The 25,454-nt window shown below is 56.4% G+C and overlaps 7 protein-coding genes across 7 annotated transcripts; 4 read left to right on the forward strand and 3 right to left on the reverse strand.

Moving 5' to 3' along the window:
- Positions 1-155: 155 nt before the first annotated feature.
- On the forward strand, positions 156-2,882 carry CORC01_11317 (onanonoxo-7-onima-8-eninoihtemlysoneda; the record flags this gene model as incomplete). Its single annotated transcript, XM_022622943.1, has 4 exons — positions 156-343; positions 515-611; positions 692-2,025; positions 2,084-2,882. 4 exons carry the CDS (start codon positions 156-158, stop codon positions 2,880-2,882), a joined length of 2,418 nt encoding a protein of 805 aa, XP_022470533.1.
- A 322-nt stretch (positions 2,883-3,204) lies between these two features.
- Positions 3,205-3,742, forward strand: CORC01_11318 (uncharacterized protein; the record flags this gene model as incomplete). The annotated part of the gene is made up of 2 exons (XM_022622944.1): positions 3,205-3,307; positions 3,624-3,742. 2 exons carry the CDS (start codon positions 3,205-3,207, stop codon positions 3,740-3,742), a joined length of 222 nt encoding a protein of 73 aa, XP_022470534.1.
- A 324-nt stretch (positions 3,743-4,066) lies between these two features.
- CORC01_11320 (uncharacterized protein) lies at positions 4,067-4,303 on the forward strand (the record flags this gene model as incomplete). The annotated part of the gene is made up of 1 exon (XM_022622945.1): positions 4,067-4,303. The coding sequence occupies one exon, from the start codon at positions 4,067-4,069 to the stop codon at positions 4,301-4,303; it is 237 nt and encodes a 78-aa protein (XP_022470535.1).
- Positions 4,304-6,589: 2,286 nt separating this feature from the next.
- CORC01_11321 (thioester reductase domain-containing protein) lies at positions 6,590-9,754 on the forward strand (the record flags this gene model as incomplete). Its single annotated transcript, XM_022622946.1, has 1 exon — positions 6,590-9,754. One exon carries the CDS (start codon positions 6,590-6,592, stop codon positions 9,752-9,754), a length of 3,165 nt encoding a protein of 1,054 aa, XP_022470536.1.
- A 1,480-nt stretch (positions 9,755-11,234) lies between these two features.
- CORC01_11322 (uncharacterized protein) lies at positions 11,235-13,115 on the reverse strand (the record flags this gene model as incomplete). Its single annotated transcript, XM_022622947.1, has 4 exons — positions 11,235-11,657; positions 11,767-11,880; positions 12,113-12,169; positions 12,267-13,115. 4 exons carry the CDS (start codon positions 13,113-13,115, stop codon positions 11,235-11,237), a joined length of 1,443 nt encoding a protein of 480 aa, XP_022470537.1.
- Positions 13,116-18,142: 5,027 nt separating this feature from the next.
- Positions 18,143-19,366, reverse strand: CORC01_11323 (peroxisomal membrane protein; the record flags this gene model as incomplete). The annotated part of the gene is made up of 2 exons (XM_022622948.1): positions 18,143-19,119; positions 19,186-19,366. The coding sequence occupies 2 exons, from the start codon at positions 19,364-19,366 to the stop codon at positions 18,143-18,145; spliced, it is 1,158 nt and encodes a 385-aa protein (XP_022470538.1).
- A 966-nt stretch (positions 19,367-20,332) lies between these two features.
- On the reverse strand, positions 20,333-23,057 carry CORC01_11324 (fungal specific transcription factor; the record flags this gene model as incomplete). Its single annotated transcript, XM_022622949.1, has 5 exons — positions 20,333-21,080; positions 21,138-21,372; positions 21,442-21,560; positions 21,616-22,766; positions 22,836-23,057. The coding sequence occupies 5 exons, from the start codon at positions 23,055-23,057 to the stop codon at positions 20,333-20,335; spliced, it is 2,475 nt and encodes an 824-aa protein (XP_022470539.1).
- Between the last annotated feature and the right edge of the window lie 2,397 nt (positions 23,058-25,454).

Consider the following 25,454-nt stretch of genomic DNA (forward strand, 5'->3'; position numbering starts at 1 on the left):
ATGTCGTTTGGCACAGCAAACTACATGCTCTGACGCCGGCTAAGTGAGCAAACGGAACAGACGGTAGCTCTCTTCAACGAATTGCTCTCCAGCCTTGATCTTCTCATCTCGTCTCATATGGGAGCTTGAACGAGCCCCCCCAAAAAAAGACCTCAATGGCACCCGTCGGCGCTCTGCTCTGGCGTTCGCTCAGGACGTACCAGATATATGGCGCCAACACCGATGTCGGCAAGACCATCTTCGCCTCGGCCCTGTGCAACGCGGCCCGCAACTTCTGGCCGCAGGAGAAGACGGCTTTCCTGAAACCCGTTTCTACGGGCCCGGCCGCCGAAGCCGACGATAGGTGTACGGTTGCACTCAACTCCACCGAACCACTCACTCCATTCCGATTCGTGATCCTCTTCTCCTTCATTACGAGTTTCCAGCTGACTCGGGGTATCAACAGAAGTGCGAACCCCTCGGGTTAAATTCCGTACCTTGACTCGCTAATTCCGCATTTACCCCCCCTCCCCAGTCATATCCAAAGGTATGCGCCCGGCATCGCGAAGAAGACGTTGTTTCAGTTTGAGATTCCGACAAGTCCCCATTTGGCTGCTGCAGTGTCAGACCAGGTAAGTCGTCAATGGATTGATCAATTGCACCAAGTGGACCAACCGTCTCCCTCTCCTCCTGCTAATCACATTCCCTGAAGCCGACCCCGTCAGATAATGAAGTATTGAAGGGCATCTACAACTACTCATCCCGACGAGCGGCCAAAGGGCCGGGCTGGCTCTTCATCGAAACGGCCGGTGGGGTCCATTCTCCGGCCCCGTCCGGGACCCCGCAGGCCGACCTCTACGCCCCGCTCCGATCCCCGGTCATTTTCATCGGCGACGCCAAGCTCGGCGGCATCTCCCAAACCATCTCCGCGTTTGAATCCCTCAAGCTCCGCGGGTACAACGTCGAGACGATTTTGCTTTTCCGAGACGGGTATTACCAAAACGACACCTACTTGACCGACTACTTCGGACGCGGCCACGGCATCCCCGTCACCGCGCTGGACCAGCCGCCCGCTCGCGCGCAAGATGACCAGGCGGACGCAAAGGCCATGTCTCGTTACTACGCGGAGATGTCCTCGAGCGCAGCCATCAAGGACACGTTGGACCACTTGCACGCCCGCCACCTCGCCCGCATCTCTCGTCTGGAAAGCATGTCCCGCGACGCGCACGAGGTCATCTGGTACCCCTTCACACAGCACAAAGGGCTAACGCCCGACAAGATCACGGCAATCGACTCGGCACACGGAGACAACTTCCAGACTCTCATCCCCCAGAGCCAAAACAAACAGACGGACGACCGCGCCGCGGCCCTCCTGCAGCCGTCTTTTGACGGTTCCTCGTCTTGGTGGACGCAAGGGCTCGGCCACGCCAACCCAAAACTCACCCTCGCAGCCGCCTACGCCGCCGGCCGCTACGGCCACGTAATTTTCGCCTCCGCCGTCCACGAGCCCGCCCTGGCGCTCGCGCAAACGCTGCTCAAGGGCCTGCGGAACCCGCGCCTGTCGCGCGTCTTCTACTCCGACAACGGCAGCACGGGCATGGAGGTCGCCGTCAAGATGGGCCTGCGAGCCGCCAGGGTGCGGTACGGCTGGGCGGCCGGCGACAGGCTCGAGATCCTCGGCCTCCGGGGCAGCTACCACGGCGACACCATGGGCGCGATGGACTCTACGGAGCCGTCCGTGTTCAACGAAAAGGTGGAGTGGTATGACGGCAAGGGCTTCTGGTTTGATTATCCTTCCGTCATGTGCAAGGGTGGCAAGTGGCAGGTGCGGGTTCCGGACGCTTTGCGGGAGGAATTGGGTGCCGGTCAGGAGTTTGATAGCTTGTCTGAGGTGTTTGACGTCGCCGGCAGAGGGAAGGCGGAACAGGCTCAGGTGTACGAGACGTACATCGCCAGGGTGCTAAGTCGCCTCCGCGACCAAGGCCGCAAGTTTGGTGCGTTGGTCATGGAGCCTGTAATCCTCGGAGCGGGAGGCATGATCATGGCGTAAGTAGAGAACCTCCGATGCCGCGTTGCTGGAGATAATGCTAATCCCCGACCGCAGCGATCCCCTATTCCAGAGCACCCTCGTCAAGGTTGTCCGGCAGCACCCCGAGCTTTTCGGAATGACAACTAAGCCTCTAGCTACTTCAGACGACAACAGCACCTGGACCGGTCTCCCGGTAGTCTTTGACGAAGTCTTCACAGGTCTCACCCGTCTAGGCCGCTTCTCCGCCGCGTCATTCCTCGGCGTCAACCCCGACGTCGTCGTCAACGCCAAGCTCCTCACGGGCGGCTTGGTACCCCTCTGCACCACATCAGCTTCTGACAGCATCTTCCGGGCCTTTGAGAGCGACGAGAAGAGCGACGCACTGCTACACGGTCACAGCTACACCGCGCACGCCGTCGGGTGCCAAGTGGCCCTCGAATCGCTGCAAGAGCTCCAGAGAATCGACCGGGACGGGGAGTGGGACTGGGCCAAGACGAACGGGTGGGCTTCGGCTTCGGCTGCAACAGTCACGGCGACCCACGCAGAGCCTGACGGCTCTCCTTCGGCATGGTCTGTCTGGTCTCAGTCCTTTGTCGACTGGGTTTCGAAGCAGACCGATCGGGTCGACGGTGTGTGGGCCTTGGGATCTGTTCTTGCCATTCATTTGCAAGACAGCGAGGGTGCTGGCTATTCGAGCAACGCGGCTGCGAACCTCCAAAGCGCTCTGCTCGACGGGGAGCATGGGAGCGAGGGTGGGCGGTGGAACGTTCACAGCAGAGTTCTTGGAAATGTCCTCTACGTGATGACGAGCCAGACAACGAAGCAAGAGGATATCGAGAAGTTGGAACGGTTGTTGCGGAAATCTCTTGACTGAATCAAGGCAAATGCTGCGGGGGAGGGAAACGTGGGATTACAACGGCAATAGTTTTAGTAATGGCCTCACTACTGGCCACAAATCAGCCACTGACTGGGTATTACACGCGCAGATACCTCGCGACTACTTCCATCATGTGAGAGGGATTTCGTCAATAATTGAGAACCGAAGAGTACGTGCTTCTTTCTCTCGGTGACGATAACATCCTCTTTCTTCATCTATACCGCTTACCCACCGGCTTTTCTACCGCGAAGCTCTTCTTCAGTCGATTATCGGTGCAAATCTCTTGCGAAAAACACGACGTACGAGACTCACGGCGAATATGGCTGAGCGATACGCCAGCCTGGAAGTTCTCGACGACTTCAATCTCTGTATCAAACAACTCAAGCTCAGGACCAGTTTCAACATCAACGACCTCGATCGATGTATGGAGGAAATAGGCAGCGCCATCTGAGGCGATGCTAAACCCCGATATATCTGGGATTGGGGTAAGTAAACTTCACCTCGCGTTAATTAACACCACCTGCTTTTCGAGCGGTCGTAATTCATGACGCAACGGGTCTCTGTTGGCTATGGAGTCGAGTTGGCTCTGGAATTCGTCCTGGTCTCTCTCCTGATGATGATACGGCAGGGACACGGCCCAAGAGCAGAATTTTGCCCAGTCGTGATCAAGGCCGGCTTTGACGCCTTCTTCGAGTTTGAAAATCTACTTTGCCATCGCCATCGAACTCGTAGCGATAGTCGTGCTCGTCAATAAGAACTGTGGCATCTCCACGGGCGGCCTCGGTGCCAACGACGCGCAAATCGCCCTCGCCGTCTCCGTCGTCTGCGTCTTGATCTTCTACTCGTTTCTGTTATAGTGCATATACAACTAGGCACCGCTCCGGGTGGGTGAGAGTAAAGGCAGAGGGGGAAAGCCGTACGTCGCAGAGGAAGAGTGGGAGAGAATCCGGGCCATGGGCTTTGGCGAGGTCAACAAGTTCACCACCAGGGAGCACTGGGTCCTTGCCATCTGTGAAATCATCGCTTTAATGTTGCTCCTCTTCTCGTTCATGTTGTGGCAGGCGACAGGCGCCGGCGTGCGCAGGCTGCTAGAAACAAGATCGGTATATCGGGACATGGAAAGAAGCGCGGCCGGAACGTGGTCTTGTCGCGAACGCGAAAGATTCGTCCAACGGGCGTAGATGAGTCAGAGCATGAACCAGGCTTTGCTCCTGTTCGTCCCGCTCTTGTTGGGTTCTGGACTCCTCTGGTGCATTTTCCGTCTGAGAACCAGTCGGGCGGCAGCGGCGGGCAGCATGGAAAGCGGGTATGCTGGGGACGGGTGGGGGGTTGGTCCCGTTGTCGGGATCATCATCTTTGCTCCTGTCACTACGGAGAGATGCTATTTGCGGTGTGGGAGGTGCGGTCTCTTGTTTTGAAGAGTGATTCCAACCGTGTGAGTAGCCGTGGTTAGCTGTCTTTGATGTTATCTGATGTCTTGGTCTCTCAGCTTGATGCCTCGAAAAACGGCCTGAACATGGACAACGACCCGAGGCCGTTCGTGAACATGTGGGCACCAGTCGAGCCAAAGCTCAAGAAAGGAGCATGAATCGTTTGCAGATAGGCTGGGCGGGGAGGTAGGACGCTTTTCGAGGAGAAATGTTCGCAAGGGACTTGCCAGGGTCTCTGTAGTTCCGGTGTATCGGGTGCATGTAGAAAAGGGTGGATGAAGCCACCAACCGGGCCTTCTCCCAAGTCGTCAACGCAAGGACTATGCGGTCATCCACTTTAAGGTGCTGTTTCACCCGGAGTTAATGTTGAGCTTGGTTGCAATTCCCGGATTGGTGTTGCCGTTGAGGTCATCGGCTGGTGACGTAGGCGCCACTCCGTCTCTCCCCGGCCCCAACTCTGATGATCCTCCTCCTCCTCGTCCTCATCCTCGTCCGCCTCTTCAATGCGTTCTAAGAAGCGCCCGGCTTGGCCGTCTTACCATCCTCGTCTTAGCGTGGCGGCCCCAGGTAAAGGCAGGAGATCTGTCCCGTGCGCCGCCAAATGCCGACCGCTTCCCGCCCGCACTACAGCCGCGGCGCCTCACCGTTCCGTTCCTTTGCTCAGTCACACTCACATAGACCCCTGTTCGCCATCAGCAAGACCAGTTGCGAAAGTCGGCGGGACAGGACTTCGGCAGGACAGACATGAGTCGTTTGGATTTCTTCGAGAACAAGGTACTCGGAGATTACTGATCCTAGCCGGCCAGCCGCCTTTCCGCCCCTCCCTATTCTCCCAGATACAGATTGCAGACTGCGGCGCCACTCCGTCAGGGTCCTAGCCTGTGAGGTTCTGCATTGTGGAGATGTCTAGGTTAAGGGCCCGTGGCATCTTGAGCAGCTCGACAGATGCAAAGAGATCGGGCCCTGGCCACACCACACCACACTCACATTCATTGATTTTGGTGATCACATTCCGACTGATTATCTCTCCGAGCTCTCCGAGTCCGAGAAGGGAAAAAGGCGGGTATCACGGCCCGTCCTACTATCAAAGCTTGACCTCGATCCACTCCTCCCCACTTGTGAAGCGTTTGCATCGTGGGTGAGGCGTGAAGATACCTACTCCTATGAGCGTGAGGCATACCCAGGTTGCTAGGGATGGGGATTTGCCAGCAGCCAGAATGAGACCAGCTAGACGGATTCCCAATGTTCGCCAGTTTGCTGCCCAGTTCCGCAAGGGCGAGCCCGCGCCTGTCAGTCAGTCACGACTCAGGGTTACCCTCTTGTCCGTCACACACACACACACATCCGTACAGAAGCTAGGAGGTCCCATCAAAGGGTCCTCAACGGCCGTGACTGCCACCCGTTGTACATTGTACGGTTTCGCAATCGCCCAAGTCCAGCGAGATCTCCATGGATGGGGTTCTCACTCACCCCCGTTCGCGTACCCCGACCCACCTCTCCCCCCTTGCGCGGCTGTGCCCCTCTTGACGGCCGAATTCCGTGCTCCGTATTTTTGCTCCACCCTCCCCCGTAGGGGGCCCGCTACAAACCCGAACCTGTTTCTGGCAGGTTGCGAGGAGGAGAGGTGGGCAAGGTGGGTAACGGCCGCACAGCTTACACTAATTCGCGGCTCGCTCCTTAGAGGACGACCGGTCTTATGCGTGGCTACTGCGTCCGAGAGACCGGTCTGGTCCAGCCCTGAGCAACAAAAGAAATCGAAACAAGCCTTTCTTCCCTCCTCCTCCTCCTGCTCCTCCTCCTCCTGTTTCGCCCCACTCACGGCGCCGGCGCACCTTTGAGCGCCGACCAGCCGATAACGGTCCCGGTCCTCGTCGCAGCACGGTGGAACTGCTGCCATGTGGCCATGACGTCTTCATCTCAACCTGTGCCGAGCTATGTCCTTTTGGCTGGATGGATGGACGGACTATGGTATCATGGAAAATTTCCGCCGCATAGCTGGGGCCGAAATTGTTTTGGGCCCAGAACTATGTTTGCCAGAGGACACCATATTGGCTAGAGTAGAGAAGAGAGAGCTCCTTTCGAGTATATAAACACTCTGGCTGGGCCCTACAAGGCTTGCTTGGCATCGGAAGCACACATATCTCACTCTCACGCGTCTCTTGTCCATCATCTACAACTGCGACAAAGCTTATACTACATTCTCACACTCTGAAGCACCACACGAACCATACGATACCCATCAGCGCTTTGGTGACCAGCATTTCACACTTCAGCATGGCACAGCCCCAGTACGGAAAACGCTTGATTCCCCATGTTCTCGACGAGGTCGCAAAGTCAGAACCCAACAGAGAATTTATCTCCGTCCCCCGATCCTCCAACCCCCAAGATGGCTGGAGGCCCATCTCCTACAAGCAAATCGCAAACGCCGTGAACCGGATAGCCCACAGAATCACCGACAAGAGCGGAAAACCCGAACCCGGGAGTTTCCCGACGGTCGCATACATCGGCCCCAACGATGCCCGCTACACGATCATCACGATCGCCTGTATCAAGGCCGGATACAAGGCGCTCCTCATCTCCCCCAGAAACTCCTTTGAAGGCCAGATTAACCTCTTTGAGAAGACGGACTGCCATACCATCTGCTTCGACACGTCCTTCAAGGACGTCATCCAGCCCCTACTGGAAGAACACCAGATGGAAGCCATCATGGTCAGCTCGGCAGACGCCTGGCTCTCGGATGAGGAGGTCCCCCATTTCCCTTACGACAAGACCTACGAGGAGGCCCAGAACGACCCCGTCGTCGTCCTACACACAAGTGGCAGTACGGGCCTGCCCAAGCCCATCGTCGCCCGCGTCGCCATGGTCGCTGTCGGCGACGCCTTCCACGACTTGCCCGACTTCATGGGCTCCGAGAACTGCATAAAGTCCATCATGCAGGGCAGCCGCCTCTTCCTGCCGATGCCCCTCTTCCACGCCGCCGGCTGCTACATGTCCATCTTTGCCACAATCTACTGGGGGCGGGCCGTCGCGCTGGGCTTCACGGACCGGCCCCTGACGCCGCAGACCCTCATCGACGCCGCCAAGTACGCAAATATCGACAACGTCATCCTCCCCCCCGCCATCCTCGAGGAGTTGAGCCATATACCCGAGGGCGTGGAGGCGCTCAAAAAGTTCAAGCGCGTCAACTTTGGCGGCGGCAACCTCGCCCGCGACGCCGGCGACAAGCTCGCCAAGGAGGGCGTCCCCGTCTCGAGCGTCATCGCCTTTACCGAGGCCGCGCCCCTGCCGTACTACTTCCAAAAGAACCTCGAACTGTGGCAGTGGTTCATTGTCGACTCGGACCGGCTCGGCGTCGACTGGCGCCAGGCCAGCGGCGAGGACTCGGACGTTTACGAGCAGGTCATTGTCCGCAAGGACAAGGCGGACCCCCTCCAGGGCATCTTCTACACCTTCCCCGACGTCAACGAGTACAACACAAAGGACCTGTACCGCAAGCACCCGACCCTTCCCAACCACTGGATGTACTACGGCCGCTCCGACAACATCATCGTCTTCTCCAATGGCGAGAAGCTCAACCCCGTCACCATTGAGGAGATTGTCACCGGTCACCCCAGGGTCAAGGGCGCCGTCGTCGCGGGAGCCATGCGCTTCCAGCCCCTGCTCATCCTCGAGCCCTCGGAACCACTCACCTCCGAGGACGACATTGAAAAGTTCATTGACGACGTCTGGCCCATGGTCGTCAAGGCGAACAAGGAGACCGTCGCCCACGGCCAGATCGGCCGCGCCTTCATCGGCATCACAAACCCGGAGAAGCCCTTCCCCCGCGCCGGCAAGGGCACCATCCAGCGCCCCATGGCCCTCAAGCTGTACAAGGACGAGCTCGACGCGTGGTACAACAAGGCCGAGGACGGCGCCGACTCGCTCTCCGTCCACATTGACGTCTCCTCCCAGCAAGGCCTGATCGACTCCATCGAGAAGCTCTTCCAGCAGACCCTCGGCAGCAGGGCCCTCTCCGCCGACTCGGACTTTTTCAGCGCGGGCATCGACTCCATGCAGGTCATCAACGCCTCCCGCCTCCTCCGCAAGGGCCTCGAGGCCGCCGACGCAAACATCACCGCCGACGCCATCGCTACCCGCGTCATCTACGCTCATCCCACCCCGCGCCAGCTGGCCGCCTACCTGATGGACCGCATCAGCAACAAGAAGACGACCAACACCATGGAGAGCAACGGCGACCGCGGCGTCAACCACGACATCCAGGCCATGGAGGCCCAGCTGCAAAAGTACACCCGCGACCTCCCCAAGAGCCCCGGCAACAAGCCCGCCCCCAACGACCAGGGCCAGACCATCCTCATCACCGGCACCACCGGCGCCCTGGGCTCCTACCTCCTCGACTTCATGGAGCACAACCCGGCCGTCGCAAAGGTCGTCTGCCTCAACCGCAGCGAGGACAGCGGCAAGCGCCAGGTCAAAATGTCCGCCGAGCGAGGCCTCGCCACCACGTGGAAAAAGGCCGAATTCCACAGCGTCGACATGGCCAAGAGCAACCTGGGCCTCGCACCGGACGTCTACGACCGGCTCCTCGGCGAGGCCGACCGCATCATCCACAACGCCTGGCCCGTCAACTTCAACCTCTCGGTCGAGACCTTTGAGCCGCACATCCGCGGCGTCCGCCACTGGGTTGACTTCTCCCTCCGCGCGGCCAAGAACGTGCCCGTCATCTTCGTGAGCTCCATCGGCACCGTCGACGCCTGGCAGGGCCCCGAACCGGTCCCGGAGAAGAGACTCATGGACCTCACCCTGCCGAGCACGGGCTACGGACGCTCCAAGCTGGTCAGCTCCCTCATCCTCGACGAAGCGGCGCTGCGCTCCGGCGTGCCCACCGCCGTCGTCCGCGTCGGCCAGGTCGCGGGCCCGCAGTCCGAGGCCGGCGTCTGGAACCGCCAGGAGTGGCTCCCCACCATCATCGCGAGCTCCAAATACCTCGGCGTGCTGCCCCGCGACCTCGGCGCCATGGCGACAGTCAACTGGACGCCCATCGAGGGCATCGCCAAGCTCATCCTCGAGGTGTCGGGCGTGGCCGCGCCCGTGCCCCTGGACAAGATCAACGGCTACTTCCACGGCGTGAACCCGCGCACCGTACCCTGGGCGCCGCTGGCCGAGGCCGTGCGTGGATTCTACGGCGACGACGTGATTAAGAAACTCGTCTCGTTCAAGGAGTGGGTCGAGATTCTGGAGAAGAGCGCGGCGTCTACGGAGGACATGGACAAGAATCCCGGTATCAAGCTGTTGGATTTCTACCAGGGCCTGGCCATGGGCGAGGGACAGGGTGTGGAGTTTGCCATGGAGCGCACGACCAAGAGCAGCAAGACGATGAAGGAGATGCAGGCTCTGACGCCTGAATTGATGCAAAACTGGTGCAGGCAATGGGCGTTCTAATAAAAAAAGATGAGAACTGATTTGGGAAAGGGGAAGGTTTATACTAAACTTTAATTATGCATAAATGAGATATGATGATTGATTTCAAGTACTACCTGACAGAGGTTATACCCCACTATCGTCTGCCTGTATGACTTACCTTACACATGGTTGGAAAGAACAATAAGGTTTCAGCCGCTCAGAGTTTAAGTTGTCAACCGGGTCTGTATCATTGTACGATAGTAATTGTCTAACAGTTGTCTCCTGACTTTGCCCGTGTACACTACCTTACGCTTGTATCTCGAACGAGCAAGATATGGCAAACAAAAGATAATCATGCAGTCTTATACACGGCACCAGTCCTCGTGTTGTACGCTCCCGATCCTCCGAGTAAGCTACGACGCCCGAATAAATACATCTTCTACCTCTCGGTCGCGGTGGAACTCCTCATCTACTGAGCCCGACTCATTGAAGTGTATCGGAGCTACTCATCTCAAGTCGGCCCCGTTCACTCAACCGGTCATGCATCAAGCATCTCAGGGCAAAACAAAACTTCTCATCTCCTTAAAATACACAAAATTTCTCGCCACCAAAGAGAACCAGCCCAGTCGGTCTCCCGTTGAACCCCTACCTCCTTTCGATCACTCACCCTCCGTCGTAATGCTCATGAAGGGTATTTCCAACGTTCCCCGTGAAAAAAGATGCCTCCGCAGTCCGCAGGATACGTCAAAACGCCGGAGCCCATCTCGCCGCGGAAGCAAAGAGACAAGAGATGGGAAGCCTAATAGCTTCCCCCTTCGCTACATGTAGACCACCTCGCAATCAACAACGAAATAGCCCCCTCCCCTTTCATGAAGTCGGTAATAAGAAGAAGATAATAATGCGGCCCCCAAAAATCCGTGGGAAAACACTTTCCCAATCCCCCCATTCGAGTGTGTGCGGAAACCTCTTCCGCATTGGCCTATAAGCCTCGGAGGAGTGCCCCGTTCCGTCGTCTAGTTTTGCATGTTGCCACGCCCCTTGCTAGGCTAAACGGTCCTGGTGTCTGTTGTCTGTTTTCTGTTTTTGGTCATAACAAAGCATCAAGTCGTGATACACCCTCTCTCTCTCTCTCTCTCTCTCTCTCTCTCTCTCTCTCCCCCCCCCTCCCCTCTCTCTCCCCCCCTCCCTCCCTTCCCCCTCCCCCCCGCACACGAGGACATACACCCTCTCTCTCCCTCTCTCTCTCTCTCTCTCTCTCTCTCTCTCTCTCTCTCTCTCTCTCTCTCTCTCTCTCTCTTCTTCTCCTCCTCCCCCGCTCAAATCGTTTCGTTCGTCGTTTGAGCCAACGCCAAGAACCAAATAGACGTACAGTGATGATTTGTTGTGAAATGGTTGATGGTGAATCAGGTCAGGCCGTCGTCCGGGTAAAACCAAAAAAAAGGTCCAATGCCATCAAATGTCCATCCAAATCAAGACGAAAAAGAAAAGAAAAGAAAAAAGGGTGCAAGCCACACCTTTTTCAACGCCAGAGGAAATCCAAAGCCTTGACCGGCCTCCCCGTAGCACGCGCCACGATCCTCACATTCTCGCACGCGTCCTCAAAGTCGTCGTCCATGTTGTACTCGCGGTAGTACCACCCGCCCGTCCGCGCATCGTAGAAATCCCGCCGGTGCAGCTCGGGCGTGTGCAGACCCAGATACGACATCCACTGCGTGTGCTCCCGCAGGACGGCGGGGCTGCTGACGTCCTCCGGGCCGAGGACGGTGTTGATGGGCTGCGAGATGGACTTTTGTCCGCGGGCGTCCCTGTCGTTGAACATGAGCATCAGACGGGACGCAATCTCCTTGTCGATCGCGCTGAGGGGTTGGCCGTGTTCGATGCGGCCGGCGAGGGAGGTCAGGTACGACTTGTGTCCGTTTTTCCTCGGAGAATGGAGATGAGCCTGACAATGTCATTAGTTTTTTTTTTTTGTTTTTTTTTTTCCCTTTTGGGGTCCAGATGTATGCGTTGTGTAGAAAAACGCTGACGAATATCATAAGCTTTTCGCGTACCTTCATCTCTCGCCGGGTGTCCGTCAGGAACGGGCAGTTGTCCATGATGCACCGATAAATCTCCTTGAGGTAGCCCGGCTCGGCCACCGGCGGCGGACAACAGTGGGTCGTCGGCTGCGAGTCCGGCAAGAAAGACACCGGCCAGCACTTTTGACAAAGACCCCGGACGCACGGCTCGTTTCCGGGTCCTTCATGATCGAGGTAGTAGTGTAACTGGGGATCCCCCCGGGGGGAAAAGTGTCAACTCAAAAACAAGTTCACCCTGTTGGGGAGAGAGGGGAGGTGTAAAAAAAAAAAAAACTTTGTGTCTTCTTCCCCCACACCGGGGACGTCAAAGAAAACGTACCTCTGAGCATCCCGGCCGAGAAAATCCCGGGTCCCTCCGGGCATCGGACGGGTTCGGCTGCGCAGTCTTGTAAGCTTGGGTGCGCCCGGGGCGGGGGGATATTCATGGAACAGGGTGCGGGCGGGCGGGCGGGCGGTTGGTGTGCGGCACGTACTATCCTCAACTCTATCCGGTCCTTTTGGCTGACATCACCCCGAATCACTTTGGCGGGCAGAGGCATGGCGTTCCATCGCAGACAACACATGGCGCACACGTACTTCCGGGGCCACCCGAGATTGCCCTGCGAGTCCGCCACGGCCTCCGATTCCTGGCACCGCCATCCGATGCCGTTGCCGTACTCGTGGCGGCTACGCGACAGGCCGTAGTAGTCTATGCTCCAGCCGGTCTGGATCTGGTCTCCGTTCGCCACCGACCGGGAGTCGTCCACCTCGGTAGGCAGAGTAAACTCCTGTGGCACCGGGCGGCCGACGGCGTTGCCGAGGTAGTATCCGGTGTCCCCGTCTACGCGGACGAGAACATGACGCGGCTGCGAGGGCTCGGCGGCGGATAGGTCAAACGGGTTGATGATCTCGGTAGGCGGAGCCGGTACCGCCGTTGCTGGTGGCGCGGGTGCGGAATACGCGCCGTCATTGGCACTTGTGCTGTGAATATCCCCGCCGTTTGCGGTGTTTGCACCTCTCGTGACCGCCGGGGCCGATGACGGGGCCGGACCAGCAACGGCGTCTGGTGGTTTACCGAAGCGGGGAGGCCCCGTGAGTTGGCGGCCGATGCTGCTGCTGCTGTGCAATGGTATCAAGGAAGAGGCAGCAGTAGCGGCGGCGGCGGCGGCGGCGGCGGCGGCCGGCTCGCGTTCCTGCGGCTGGGCCTGGACGACGGCCGGACGTGTTGGCCATTGTTGGCTATACATGAGAGACCCATGTTGCGGCGAGGGAAACGGATGGAAATCGCCTCCCCCAAGAGAATTCTGATGCCCGACGAATCGATTGGAGACGGTCAGGCTCATGTTACGCGGGGCGCGGGCGTGTTTCCTTGTGTTCGGGGAGGCGCTTGAGCAGTAGGCGCGGCAAAGCCAAACGAAAAGAACCAAAAGGTTTTGGTCGTTTTCGCTTCCTGTGTCCTGTGTCCTGTGTCCTGGGTTCTGGCTCCTGTGTCCTGGGTCCTGTGTCCTGGGTGTTTACGTATCTGACAACTTCTTTTCACAGGATCTTCAGCCGAGATTTTGATTTGATTGATGCTGCTGCTGCTCCTGCTCGCCCACGGGTAATTGCAGACGGGGGATGGGAACACAGAGTACGAAGAGGCGAAGAGGGACGGGGCGGTAGCGAGGTCGGTCATGTACGATGGGCGGGAGAGATTGATCTCAGACAACAGCGCGGCTGGGAGTGGATGGAGTTGTACAGAGTAAGGTGGTGAAGTGAATGTAGTGAAGAAGCGGGAGATGTAGGAGAGATCGGATTGAGTTGACGAGCCCGGCCCCCCCTGCCGCTCACGATATTCGGTTGCTGGTGCTGGACTCCCGAGTCCCGTCCCGTGGGCATTGGATCCTTTGGGTAACGGGTACATCCAATCCAAATTCGATCCAGTGTCCATATCAGCGGTTTTTTTCTCGCTGCTTGCTCACCTGAATCAAAAAGAAAACGAAGGGCAAAGCGACAAACCCCCCTCCCCCTCCCCTCCCCCCCCCAAGGGTGGCTGGCCCTAGTCTCAGAATATCGCGAAAGGAAAAAGCAATGCGTGTTACGGATGGATACCTACACACTCTGCGTGTGTCTTTCTCTGTCTTTCTCTGTCCCTCTCTCTCTCTCTCTGTCTCTCTCTCTCTCTCTCCCCCGTCACTCCATCAGTCCAGTCTCTCTCTCTCTCTCTCTCTCTCTCTCTGTGCCTTGTCGTCACTCCCGCGTGCGTGCTATCGGCCCTGTCGCTACCCAGGACCACCGCACTATACTGCGTACGTTTGCGCCCTGCAACGTGACTGGTGGTGGTCCTGTGGTGCCAGCCCAATTTCTGCAGACGCGTAGCGGACGGATGCGCAGAAAGCAGGCAAGGGTACGTATCCGTACGTACGACACAATGATAGTGCGCAGTAGCCAATCTCGGGTGGTGGCTCGCCGCCGGGGTCAGGGAGGGCCAGGGACCGGGCCAGGCAGGGGGGGATGGATCATGGAGGGGATCCGGGAGGGGTGGCATCGGGCGGTTGGGCCAGGGCCGAGATTGATTCGATATAAGCCAACCTTGTTTTTGCATTGCTATCTCCAGTGTCCGTAAGGATACCCAAAGGATAAGATCCAAGGCTGGGCCCCTTATGTCATAGGCAAGCCCAAGGTAGGGCACGCACGGCACGGCAAGTCAAGGACAGGAGCTGGGTTGTGTCGCGAATGCAGGTCATCAATATCATCAGACGAGGCGGAAAGGGCCTGGGCCAGGGCCACAACTCAGGCGCAAACCTCGTGGCCCTCAAGGTTGGGTTCCATGCTCTCAAAGACATATCTACATACAATGTAGTCAATGTAGTAAGAACACAACTCATACACTCACACACCATCAAGAGTTCAAGACACTCCCCCCCGCCTGCCTCCCCCCCCGGGCCCCCAAGTCAACAGCTTTCCAACCCCTGTTGGCGCGTGTGTCGTGCCGCTGCCACAATCTGCAGTCTCTGCTGATGTGCTGCGAGGTGCAGTGCTGCTGGGCTGGGCTTGGCTTGCCCAGACTCCGCTCCGATGTGCTGTCATATCCGTCACTCTTACACTCGCAGACGCGGTACGAATATTCCGTACCAAAGTAGTTGAGTAGGTATCCGTACACCGTAGCTTACGGATACCGTACCGTACCTTTGACTCCGAAGAAACGCCTCCCCCGGTACGGACGTATGCAGAAAGGAAAAAATAACCAAGGCAGATGAGTTGCAGATTCCCTCTGAGACTATGTCTCGTCCCGGGCACCAGCAGCAAGACCAGCGGCAACTTTAGCAGCTTAAGCAAAGCCCCTGCCCTCCTCGTTGACTCGGCCGGTGTCCAGGTGGGATTGAGTACCTACAATACAGCAAGGGGACCCCTCTTTCCTAGGGGTTTCTTACAACCCCCGTTACTTACACAGTACCCGTAGTATTACGTAGTTTGTGTGTGGTTGTCTAGGTAGACATTGACAAAACAAAGTGTGTTGCCCTATCCGCAACTGGGTCCATCCGCGGCACCAACCGTAAATTCCACAACTCTCCGATCGATAGACGAAATGAGACTTGTCGACAGTCGATAGTCGACAGTCGACAGGAGGAGCTCCAGGGACAGGCCCTCGAGCCTATGGGCAAAGATCCGGGGAAGACGGGCCAATAGGGCGATGCGTCAACGTGGCGTAAAAAAAGAAGTGCTGCATCTCGCTCTCGGAGAGGTTTAGGTCTGGCTATGGGGGGAGGGGGGGGTTGTTTCTTGCTTTCTTGCTTTTTCTTTTGGCTCTCCTCTCCCCCCCTCTCAAGTTCTCAACGAGTCAACCTCCTTTGGGGCTCATTCCCGCTGGAATATGGATCCGCGATGATTCAAAAATCTCGCAAATCTCGCAAACCTCGCAAATCGCGTCAAAGACATCACGTCGGAATGGGTAGTGGAGATGGTCTGATACCTCGTTTGCTCGACCTTTTGGTGTCGCATCCCCCCCCCCCCCCCATCCAGTGGGCTCCGTATGCTATGCGCAGTTGTGACTGAACCTGCGGTGTTGTGTGTATCGGTGCGTACATTTCAGTTGAGTCTTCTCTGCAGCTCAATGTGCATGTCCAATTGGACTTTCTGCTGTATGCTTTTTTCATCATTGCCTTTGCTACCCAACACCAACACACATACACAGCTGATAAGAAACGAGTTGAAAAAGCAGCAAAATGATGTTCGTGTATGCGACTGAATCCCGAGTTGGGCTCTGCTCTGCTCTGCCCTGCTCTGCTCCAAACATTCAATGACACGGGCAACCAACAGCCAGTGACATATCCCACCACCGGCACTCGTCCAAAATATGCTACCGATATCCCCCTTGCAACCCTCTCGCAACTGAAATGTGACGAATGACGACCCGATCGACTGGGCCTGACGATGCGCTTGAGCCAAGTTGCCGACATGCAGCCCGTTTCGTTTGGAGCTCGCGGTGCGGGCGGTGGACCGGAGCCTGACAGAAATCCTAACGGATAGACCTGGTGGTGTCTACGGATGCAGATACATTTTCTGGTCTGGCCTGGGGGGGCGCCAGGGGGATCCGAAATGCGGCATGTCATGATGCCACGCTCTCTCCCTACCCTCGACTCTCGAGTCAACCATCCGAGTCCCCTTCCCCTTCCCCTTCCCCAAATCTCATCCCTGGTCTCAAACCCAGCCCAGCCCAGCCCAGCCAGCCCCCCAGCCCCAAACCCCAGTCCATCACGACATGAGACTAAGACCAAGACCAACCCATCCATCGGCTGTCAAGACTCAAAATTCCGATCTCTGTGAAGAATTTTGCACACTTGACCTCCCACACACACACACACACTCGCACACACGCACAAACACCCTGACGCCCCAAACATCCCGATTTAGATGACTCGAAATGCCCCCAGGGGCCCAGTCATGTTAAACCCAATACAGTAGTCCTTGACGACGTGGAACTCGAAAAAGCAATTCTATATACTTACAGCGCCGGCTCCCACGGAATCCTGTTCCGGCAACACGATCGACAGGCCACGCGCCGTCCGCCTCTGCAAATACCTAGTGTAGGTAGCTAGGTACCCCACTACGACTCTGTCGGATGATGGATCATGGATAGGCCCTCCTGGACGATCAGCGGTGTGTCATGCGTAAGTAGGTGATGTGGATATTCCTTCTTTTTTTTTTTCTTCTAGTTACAACAAAAAACGTAAAACACTCACCGGGCGAGAGAGGGAGAGAATGACAGACAGCCTGGGAAGCTGCCAAAGCTGGACGGCACGCATTCTAGCCGAGCTTCGCCTGCAGAGCAACGCTCGGATGAGTACCTACTGATATGGGTCTTGATATACACAAGGGAGCATCGAAAGGGATACACATCTTTTCCATATTTGATACCAGAGATGGCTCCTGGGGCTGAATAACTACTCATCCTGCCTGCCAACCTGATACTAATCACCCGCCCGTTCTACATTCGAAACAATGCCCTTATCCACCTCTTCAAACCCTTATGACGGCAGTCGCTTCTGCAAGTCATGCCAACTACCAAGTATGAAGTAGCGTGTGATCATAGCTGCTCTCGGTTCTGACGTCGCAAGAGATGGGGAATCGGGACCGCAATCCTGACTTCTCCAGCAACAAAGTGCAAGGATGGTACACATATCTCGACCGTCGCCATTGCGTCCCTCCTGTGGCACAACAGTTGCGTTCCTTCGCCATGGAGGCTGGATCGAGTGTCTCAAAATATCTAGTTTGGCAAGCATGGCTCGCGAGTCGCAACACTCCTTGCCTCCGGCTTCCCACGAGACTGGCCAACCGGCCGCCAAGTGTATCTCCTCGGATGGTTCCCTAGGTATCCTCTTCGAGAGTGTTATAGCCATTCGGAGGATTTGATTTGCGCGAAACCAGGTCCCTTTGCACATTCGCATCAGAAACGTTTTTGTCGATGACGATTTGGCTTGGCTTCTGGCCCCCCTTCCCCCCCGCCCCCCCAAAGAGCCGCATGTCAAGCCCTCCGCGTGTCTCCACTCCACGACGCCCGCCAAAGAACTGAAATGCTTGGGTTCGATGCACAGTGTGACGTTGGCTGATGGACATGGAGCTCAAGTTGCACAGACACCTGGCATTTGGCGTGGCAAAGGCAAAAAAGAAAGCCTATGCGAGTGTGATTCGCTACCTTGCTGCGCCGCAGGAGGGACCTAGACAGTGGCCTGAGGCGGTCTGGAAACGTTCGTGGCGCCATGATTCAAATCCTGGATTGCATAGACATGCAGGAGATACTCTGCAATGGCTAGGCGGATGTTGGCCCAAAGACGATATCAACCGATCCGCCTGACACCGACGCAGAGGCAATTTGCGAAGCTGCCTACACTCAAGCACTCGTGCTAAAGTAGTAGTTCTCCCACAGATACTCGTAGTCCTCCAGAATGCCACCGACAAGGTTGGGTACTCTGGATCGTACGCCGCCAACAACACCCTTCATGACGTTTTCGTAGAATGCTCCGCGCATAGTCCACCAACCCATGGCCCAGCCTCTCTTGCTCCATTCATCGCGTTCGAGTGGCGTTGTTCTGAAGCCCCGGTCTCTGAGTTGCCGCGCTGCGTATTCGACGCTCAGGCCGACAAGCCACGGTGTCCATGACTTCTTATTCTTGCTCTTCGACAACGCGACGGCATACACCAACGGCGCGAGGATGTGCAGTACCTCTGCGGCCTGTGCGCTACCCTGTAACTGGTTCAGCAACTTCGCAGCTGGTTTGATATCCTCCGCTGTCAACACCTTGCCCAGGAGATAGCCACTGATATCACCAGCGTTGGGCAGCGAGGGAAGGCTCATGCCAGTCCTGGGCATAACCCAGTCTCTCTCATGAGGTTTCTGCGCCTCCTCACTATCTTCCGGCGCGTGCCCATTGGTCGGCTCGTCCAGCATCTCCTTCAAAGCGCCGTCACTTTCGGCTTCGGTATCTTCGGGGATAGGCTCCCGTTCTGGAAGAACGGGCGACACAAGAGGACGAGAGCGCGTCACGCGCAATAGCAATAGGCGGCAGATGGCCTTAATAGCTTCTAGAAGCACGACGACGCGCCATCGACTGCGCTCGCCGCCGCGCCTCTTGGCAGCCATCTCGCACAAGAGCTGTGTGTATGTGACCATCTGCAGTAACATGGCGATGCGTCGGTACATGGGACTCCGCTGGGTCCAGTATTTGGTATATCGGGCGTGAGGAGATGGCAATCGCGCCATCGGTATGCGCGATAAGGCGCGCATGAGAAGGGTATCATGATATAGAGAAAGGAGCTGTACACTCGAATGCACGGTTTCGGAGGCAATTTCGGCATCGCGGAATCGACCTGTTGGGGGCAGTGTCTGTTAGAGTGGCGGCAGCGAAGACTCTCCCGTATACGGAGGCGTCTTACCAGGGATGATGTAGGTGAGAGACCTTAAAGCCGACTCTATTTGAGAAACCTGACTAGAGTTCTTGGTAATGAACTCTTCGTACATATGAAGCCATTGCGGTGGTAGCGAAAGAACGGCGCGTATCTTTGATGGTTGATGCGACAGCCGGGTCTTGCTGGGGATATCGGCGGAAGTCGACATGGTGGAAGATTCAGATCATTAGGACGTGGCAATAGCTGCGCACCGAGCAATCGAGGCAAGGTGGAATTGAACAAATACAGAGGAAACGCGCGCACGGCGGTGATGTTAGTATAAAGAGAATGAAAACAGAAAGCGAGATGTCAAGGCGAAGTGGAAGTGGTAGGGGTGACGCCGACGTGGTGTAAAGAAGGGTTTGGCGGTTGGCGGAAATAGGTATTACGGTAACCTCCCACTGCAAAAGCGCCGGAGTCGAGGTGGTGCAGGTGCAGAAGGTTTAATGATGACAAGCAGCCCGCGGGCGACCGACCGTAAGCCGAGGTCGCCTGGGCTGCCGTCTCCGGTCCTGCCACAGGCAATCGCGCTGGCATGAGATAGGAAAGTGCATCATCACCCGCCAGTCCAACGCATTGGGCCAATAAGATTACGTCGCATGCCTCGGTAAGGGCAATCCCTGCCGGGCCAGAGTCCGTCTATTTGCATACCTTAGGTGCCTTACTGCACGAGTCCACACAGACAGACTCTCAAGGTATTCGTATCTCATATCCTTTTGGGCGCATGGTGAGCCTCAGAACGATACCAACTTCTACAGGGCTCTGCCACTTCGTCTACATCTCCATATTTGCACACAGCGAAAGGCAGTTGCGTTCTAGATCCCCTCAAAGAATCCCCTCGGCACTGATGTGCCACAGTGACAACTTGCCGAGAAAGTTGCATTGCAACAAGTACATGGAAGGGGGCAAAAGACAGCCTGCTCCGAAGCACACGTCGTCTTCATCTCCAATAGAAATGGTAGGGTATCACAAAAAACAAAATGCCTTGCCCGAGGCCAAACTCCTGTGTGGGCAGAACGAGGCCTCGCCCTTTGTTCCCAAGTCTACTCATACGTAGAGGTCCATGTGCTCCCGAGCAAGCATGCTGTTGAACCCGGGTTCTTGGTGCCTTGCCCAACTCTCCAATCCGCCCGGATCAGATTCTCTCGAACCCAGCATCTGCGAGCTCAACTCCGGTAGGGAGCATCGGCCGCCCCTGCATCGGGAATGGCCAGAATAGAGGATTCTCCAACACCTTGGCCGCTCGCTCGACCGATGCTTGTCCCGGTTCCGTGCTTTTCGGGCCCATGGCTACCGCCGGGTTGGGTACATCAGCTGCGTCGGTGCTGCCTCCCCAAGCGCAGATGAAATCATCCTCAATGACATTGGGTGCAAAGAAGTTTAGACTGCTTGTATAAGGCCTGACGAGATGTGCGTACTCGGCATCCGAGGCCACTTCGCCGCCCATGTCGACACCCATGTTCCACTTCTTTGCAAGGTATCGCAGTATATTGAGCGCCTGTTCTGCAAAGTGATGGCACGGTGCCATCTCCTCCAGATCCCGGATACCTTGCTGGATAGCTTCGACAACGCGAGGCGGATACGGGGTTTGAGTGCTTGGATCGGTATTAGGTTGAGCCGGTCCTTCAAAAGCTTTCTGCAATGACAACGAAGACGATGAGGTTGCACCAATGGCGAGATGCATGATGGCCGATGTGAGGACGAAATACGGCACAAATGACGGCGTCCTACGCAGAGTATAGAGTTGCGAATAGGATCGCAATAGGCCTTGGATGGCATCAGCCGCCTGCCCACATACGTCTCGAGGTAACAGCTTAGAGCCGATGATCTTCAGCTTGATGAGGGGCCGGAATAGAAGCAAGATCGCAAAGTGATAATACATGCTATTCCGATATTCGGTCAGTGCATGTTGCAGCCATCTCTCGTAAGAATAAACTTACTGCGCAAAGAGCACTGCGGGCGTGAAGTTATGCCCCAGTCTCAGAACTTCCGGTATCCTGTCATACCAGTTGAGGTATTGGGTGTAAATGCCGAGAAGGTCACGGCTGGTCAGCGGCCGCCCCGGGGAGTGCAAAATGTAGAGGCTCTGGTGCACGAGCTCGCTCAATTCACAAAAGCATTTATACACGGATCGAACGTTGGATGGCTGTTCGGCGGACCGCTGCAATGGTGCGCCTATCGATGAACCTGAGCCTCTATCGCTAGGAGAGCCTGAAGCCTCGCCTAGGTTTATTAAAGACTTACCATCGTCGGTGTAGGGGATCCATAGAGAGGCTTCTATGTCATCTATAATGGCGGGCTTTGGCGGTAGATGAGGAAAGCAGGAACATTGCGGAAGCGAGCCGGTCGCTAAAGACCACGCACTGGAGAACTATCAGTTTGCGAGAAATGGTATCAAATTTCACTGAGGAAGCTTACTGATCGAGAGCGAATGCACCCCAGAAAGTGGCAGCCTGAACCGCAAACTCGTCATCGTCACCATCTTCTTCGAGCTGATGGAGTCCCATCTCAATGGCCAGACGAATGCTTTGTCCTGCGTAGTACCAGCTTTCCGAGTCTCTGCCGCAGCTGGCTTCTCGAATAGACATTATGCCCAAAGCTTGGATGGTGGTGAGGTTGTGGTGGTTCTCCTCCTGGTAGAACAGACGCTGCGCCTCTTTGAAGAAGTGATCGCCAGAAGTGTACGGGTCGTTGGGATTCGCTCTTGTGCTCGGCTTGCTGGAGAAACGGCACCCAAGTGCTAAGAGTGCATTGACGAGGATTGGGGAGCAGTAGCGTTCAACACCGTTCTGGAAATCTCTAAGAAAATGCTCCTTGCTTAGAGACGCAAAAGTCGGGTACTCCCAACAGAAGTACAGAGCCAGCAAATGCTGCACCAACGAGCCGTCCTCCGTAATACTCGTCCAGTCCTCCGGGGGCAGCTTCATGTCAGGTAATTCCAGCGGCGCCAGCACCTGATCCGCGCCTTGATGCTTCGAGCCGCCTTCGGAAGCTTCCGTGTTACTTGCAGACTCGGCCCAGGTATCAAATAGTCCCTGTGGCGGCCTGTTGGTGTCTGCGCTCCAGTTCATTGCGTCGGGATGAGAGTTGCTTCGCGTGCTCTGGCTATGCGATGAAGGGTGCCAGGGGCTGTTTGGATCTATCTCCTGACGCAAGCCAGACTGCCCAGTGATTGGGCTCATGGTCACAGAGCCATGATCTCCTAGGTTTCTGGTTCTTATAGGCGCTGGGGGAAACCCCTGGCGAGTCCCTGGGGCGGCGCTCGTTTCGCCAGTCGGCTCATTTGGGCGAGCAAAAGAAGTCTTCGAACCACCACCCGACGGCAGAGCACCACCTATCCAGTCCGAGACGGATTCAAGCGATTGTCCGCTGCGCAATCGTTGCAACACATCCTCCCACATGTCGGAGCGAACGAGAGCGGCCATGACCTGGTCGCTAGACTTCTGGCGTTGGCGCAATTGTTCGAGCTCGGTTCGGAGGTGCTCCTTTGATTGGCGGACTGGGACCTCGTAAACACATTCTACGTCTTTCTGAGCCTTACAACGGCCGCAAGGCCTTTGCCCGTCGCACTTTTTGCGAACTTGTCAGCGCAGAGACGGTGAAAATGGGTGCGGGGGAAACATGTCGTGATTGCTTACTTTCGCTCGCTTCTTGCGGCACTCTGTACAGGCATTGGGAGTGACCACGCCCAGCCCTCTCCTCCTCTTGGACAATTGGGCAGCACTGGAGCTGTTGGAGGGCGTAGGTGCATTGGCAGGGGCGGAAGTAGAAGCGGAAGCGGTTGCAGGAGGTAATCCTGCGGAGGAAGCAGAGCCAGCAGCGGGTTGAGGCTGCTGTTGACTGTCGGGTGCCTCCTCCATATCGGCAGTAGTTGCGCGCTTCAGGTTGACTGACTGTAGGCTCGGGCCGAGTCTACAAAGCGAACTCGACTTTTAGGGCTTTGTTTGCGAATTAACATAATGAGGCCGTTCAAAGGCGGAAGCTGGTCGTCATGGATCCGAGAAAAGGGGAAAAAAAGATTTCGGACTGGTGTAGTGAAGCAGCAGTGCCGCCTAGCAGCAGCGTTGATCGTCTAGATGGTTCGCGTGAGGCAGAGAGCTAACGAGAAGGCGCTCGCGCAAGGAGAGGGACGCGCGTAGGATTCTAAAGGATCGAGGAGGAAGGCCGAGGAGGGTTGGATGGCACTACAGGTGAATTGGCCGCTGCTCGCCGTTGGTGCTATCGTTGTCGTCGAGCGGCAGACAAGCAAGCACTGTCCAGAGACGGGAGGATGAGAGGTTGACAGCGAGAACTGCCCCTCTTTCCGTAAGGCTCTTGCTATCGAACCATGCGCTCGGTGTGCAATTGGATACGCGATGGGCTGTGGGGAAGGATTATGTGACACTTGAGGAATTGTTGTGCGCAAGCCGCTAGGATCTCATTGAGCAGGTGGAAAATGGCCCGGGTGGTGGATGACGGAAGAGCATATGAGGCAGGGAGCGCAAAAATTGGGCAGCCGGTGGTGAAGGAAGGGAACGGCGGTGGTGGGAAACGCGGGAATGAGTGGCAGTGTGCAGTGTGCGGCCGGGTCGGGTCCCCCAGTCAGAGAGAACGCGGACGAAGCGACGGAAGGAGAAAGAGAGATGAAGCACAGACACACAAGATGCAGTACGGACACCTGACGAATACCTACCTAGATTACACAGGGAAGGGAAGGTCCCTTGGGAAGGAGGAGGTAGGTACGGATACACGACAGGGCAGCTCCTTCCCCAGATTCCCGAGCTTCCAGCCGCTCGAGGTCCCAGCTCCCGCCTGCCCGCTAGGTAGGTGCGAGGGGTAGGTGAAACTTTTTTGCTTCCAAGGCAGAGCTGGGACGCCTCAGGCAAGCTGCAAACCTGAAAGAAGTCGAGACTGAGTTTTTCAGCTGAATCAAGTTCTTGCTTTTCTTTTTGTCCTCCAAGAAAATGGCTAGCTGGCGGCGACAAAGGGAAGCAGCGAGCAGGCAGCAAGCACAGTGGCACATGCTTCAAGGCACGTATTTTGTATACCTAGCCGCAGCTTCGATTGGGAGGGTCACAGCTTAAGGTACCTTAAGCTTCACATGGGCCGACTAACGGCCTTAGATAAGCCATCATCCTTGACAATGCTTGATGTCGCGTTTCTACTTAATGATTTCTGTAGAAGTCTTTCCGTACCGAATCCCGAATATCATGGCTACATTGCTTCTCCAGGCCAATTATTTCATCTCAAGAGCAAGAAAAGCCAAGTACCCAAGTTGCGATGGTTCTCTTTCAGATAAGCGGCACTACGTCACTTCGTTTATTGGCGGTAGCCCTCTCCACAAAGCTGCCCGTCTTCCCTGCCCCCAAGTCCGAGCGCCAGCAAAGCGTCTTTTTGTAAGTTCTCAGTTCAAGCTTTGAGGATAGAATGTACATGTAGGTGCAGCGAGTCTCAGTCAACATTTGGCTACATTTCCTGCGCTTATCAAAACGTAATTGACGATCAAACGCACCTTCGCCTACTGCCGTCAGTAACTACTGGAGAGAGCCGTAGCTCGTCCTGATTTGGCTGCTTCTGGGGCCGGCAGTCGACTCTTCTGGAAAGCAGTGCGTTCTTCGCTCAATCCAAACATCATCTTATCGCACATATGGGAATTAGTGTGGAACAACACCTCCAAGGAGCTGTCGAGACTATCACGATCGAGGATCGAGGCCACTTTTCAACTCCGGGCTGGAACTTTTCCTCCGCCAGCCTCCAGGTAGTCCACTCCTCTGCGATGCTGTACCCGCGATATGGGGCATCGAGCATACCTCGTCCTGCGAAAACCCTGGTCGGCGACCCTCAAATCGCAGGGGTTTCCCTTGCCCGCTAGAGCAGAGGTACCTGAGGTGGTTGCCAACTTGGAGCTCTGATACGATGGTGTCCTGAGGCCCGGAGGGAATATCATCGTGACTACCTAGGCATCCCGAATTGGCGTTAATTTCTTATTCTGTGAAGAATTAGGTTTTTCTGCCCCCGCGCCAATAGACACGGTCAACGAGACCCTCGGTCTTGCAAACTTCTGCTCCCGGGCCTCATGTATCCACGCGTGAAAGGAAAAGTGGAAAGGCAAAATAACGAGAGGACGGCATGGGTTTCCTTGCCTTGGAAACCCGGGCCTCGGGCACACATGGGCTGAACCAAGGCCCAGAACATGCGCGCCATGTCGAGACGTTTCGGAAGTCACACTTACAGAGGAAAACCCATATCCAGTATTCCACCCAAGCCGTCGCGAGCTC

Source organism: Colletotrichum orchidophilum (assembly GCF_001831195.1).
Source record: "Colletotrichum orchidophilum strain IMI 309357 chromosome Unknown Scaffold_121.1, whole genome shotgun sequence".
NCBI lineage: Eukaryota > Fungi > Ascomycota > Sordariomycetes > Glomerellales > Glomerellaceae > Colletotrichum > Colletotrichum orchidophilum.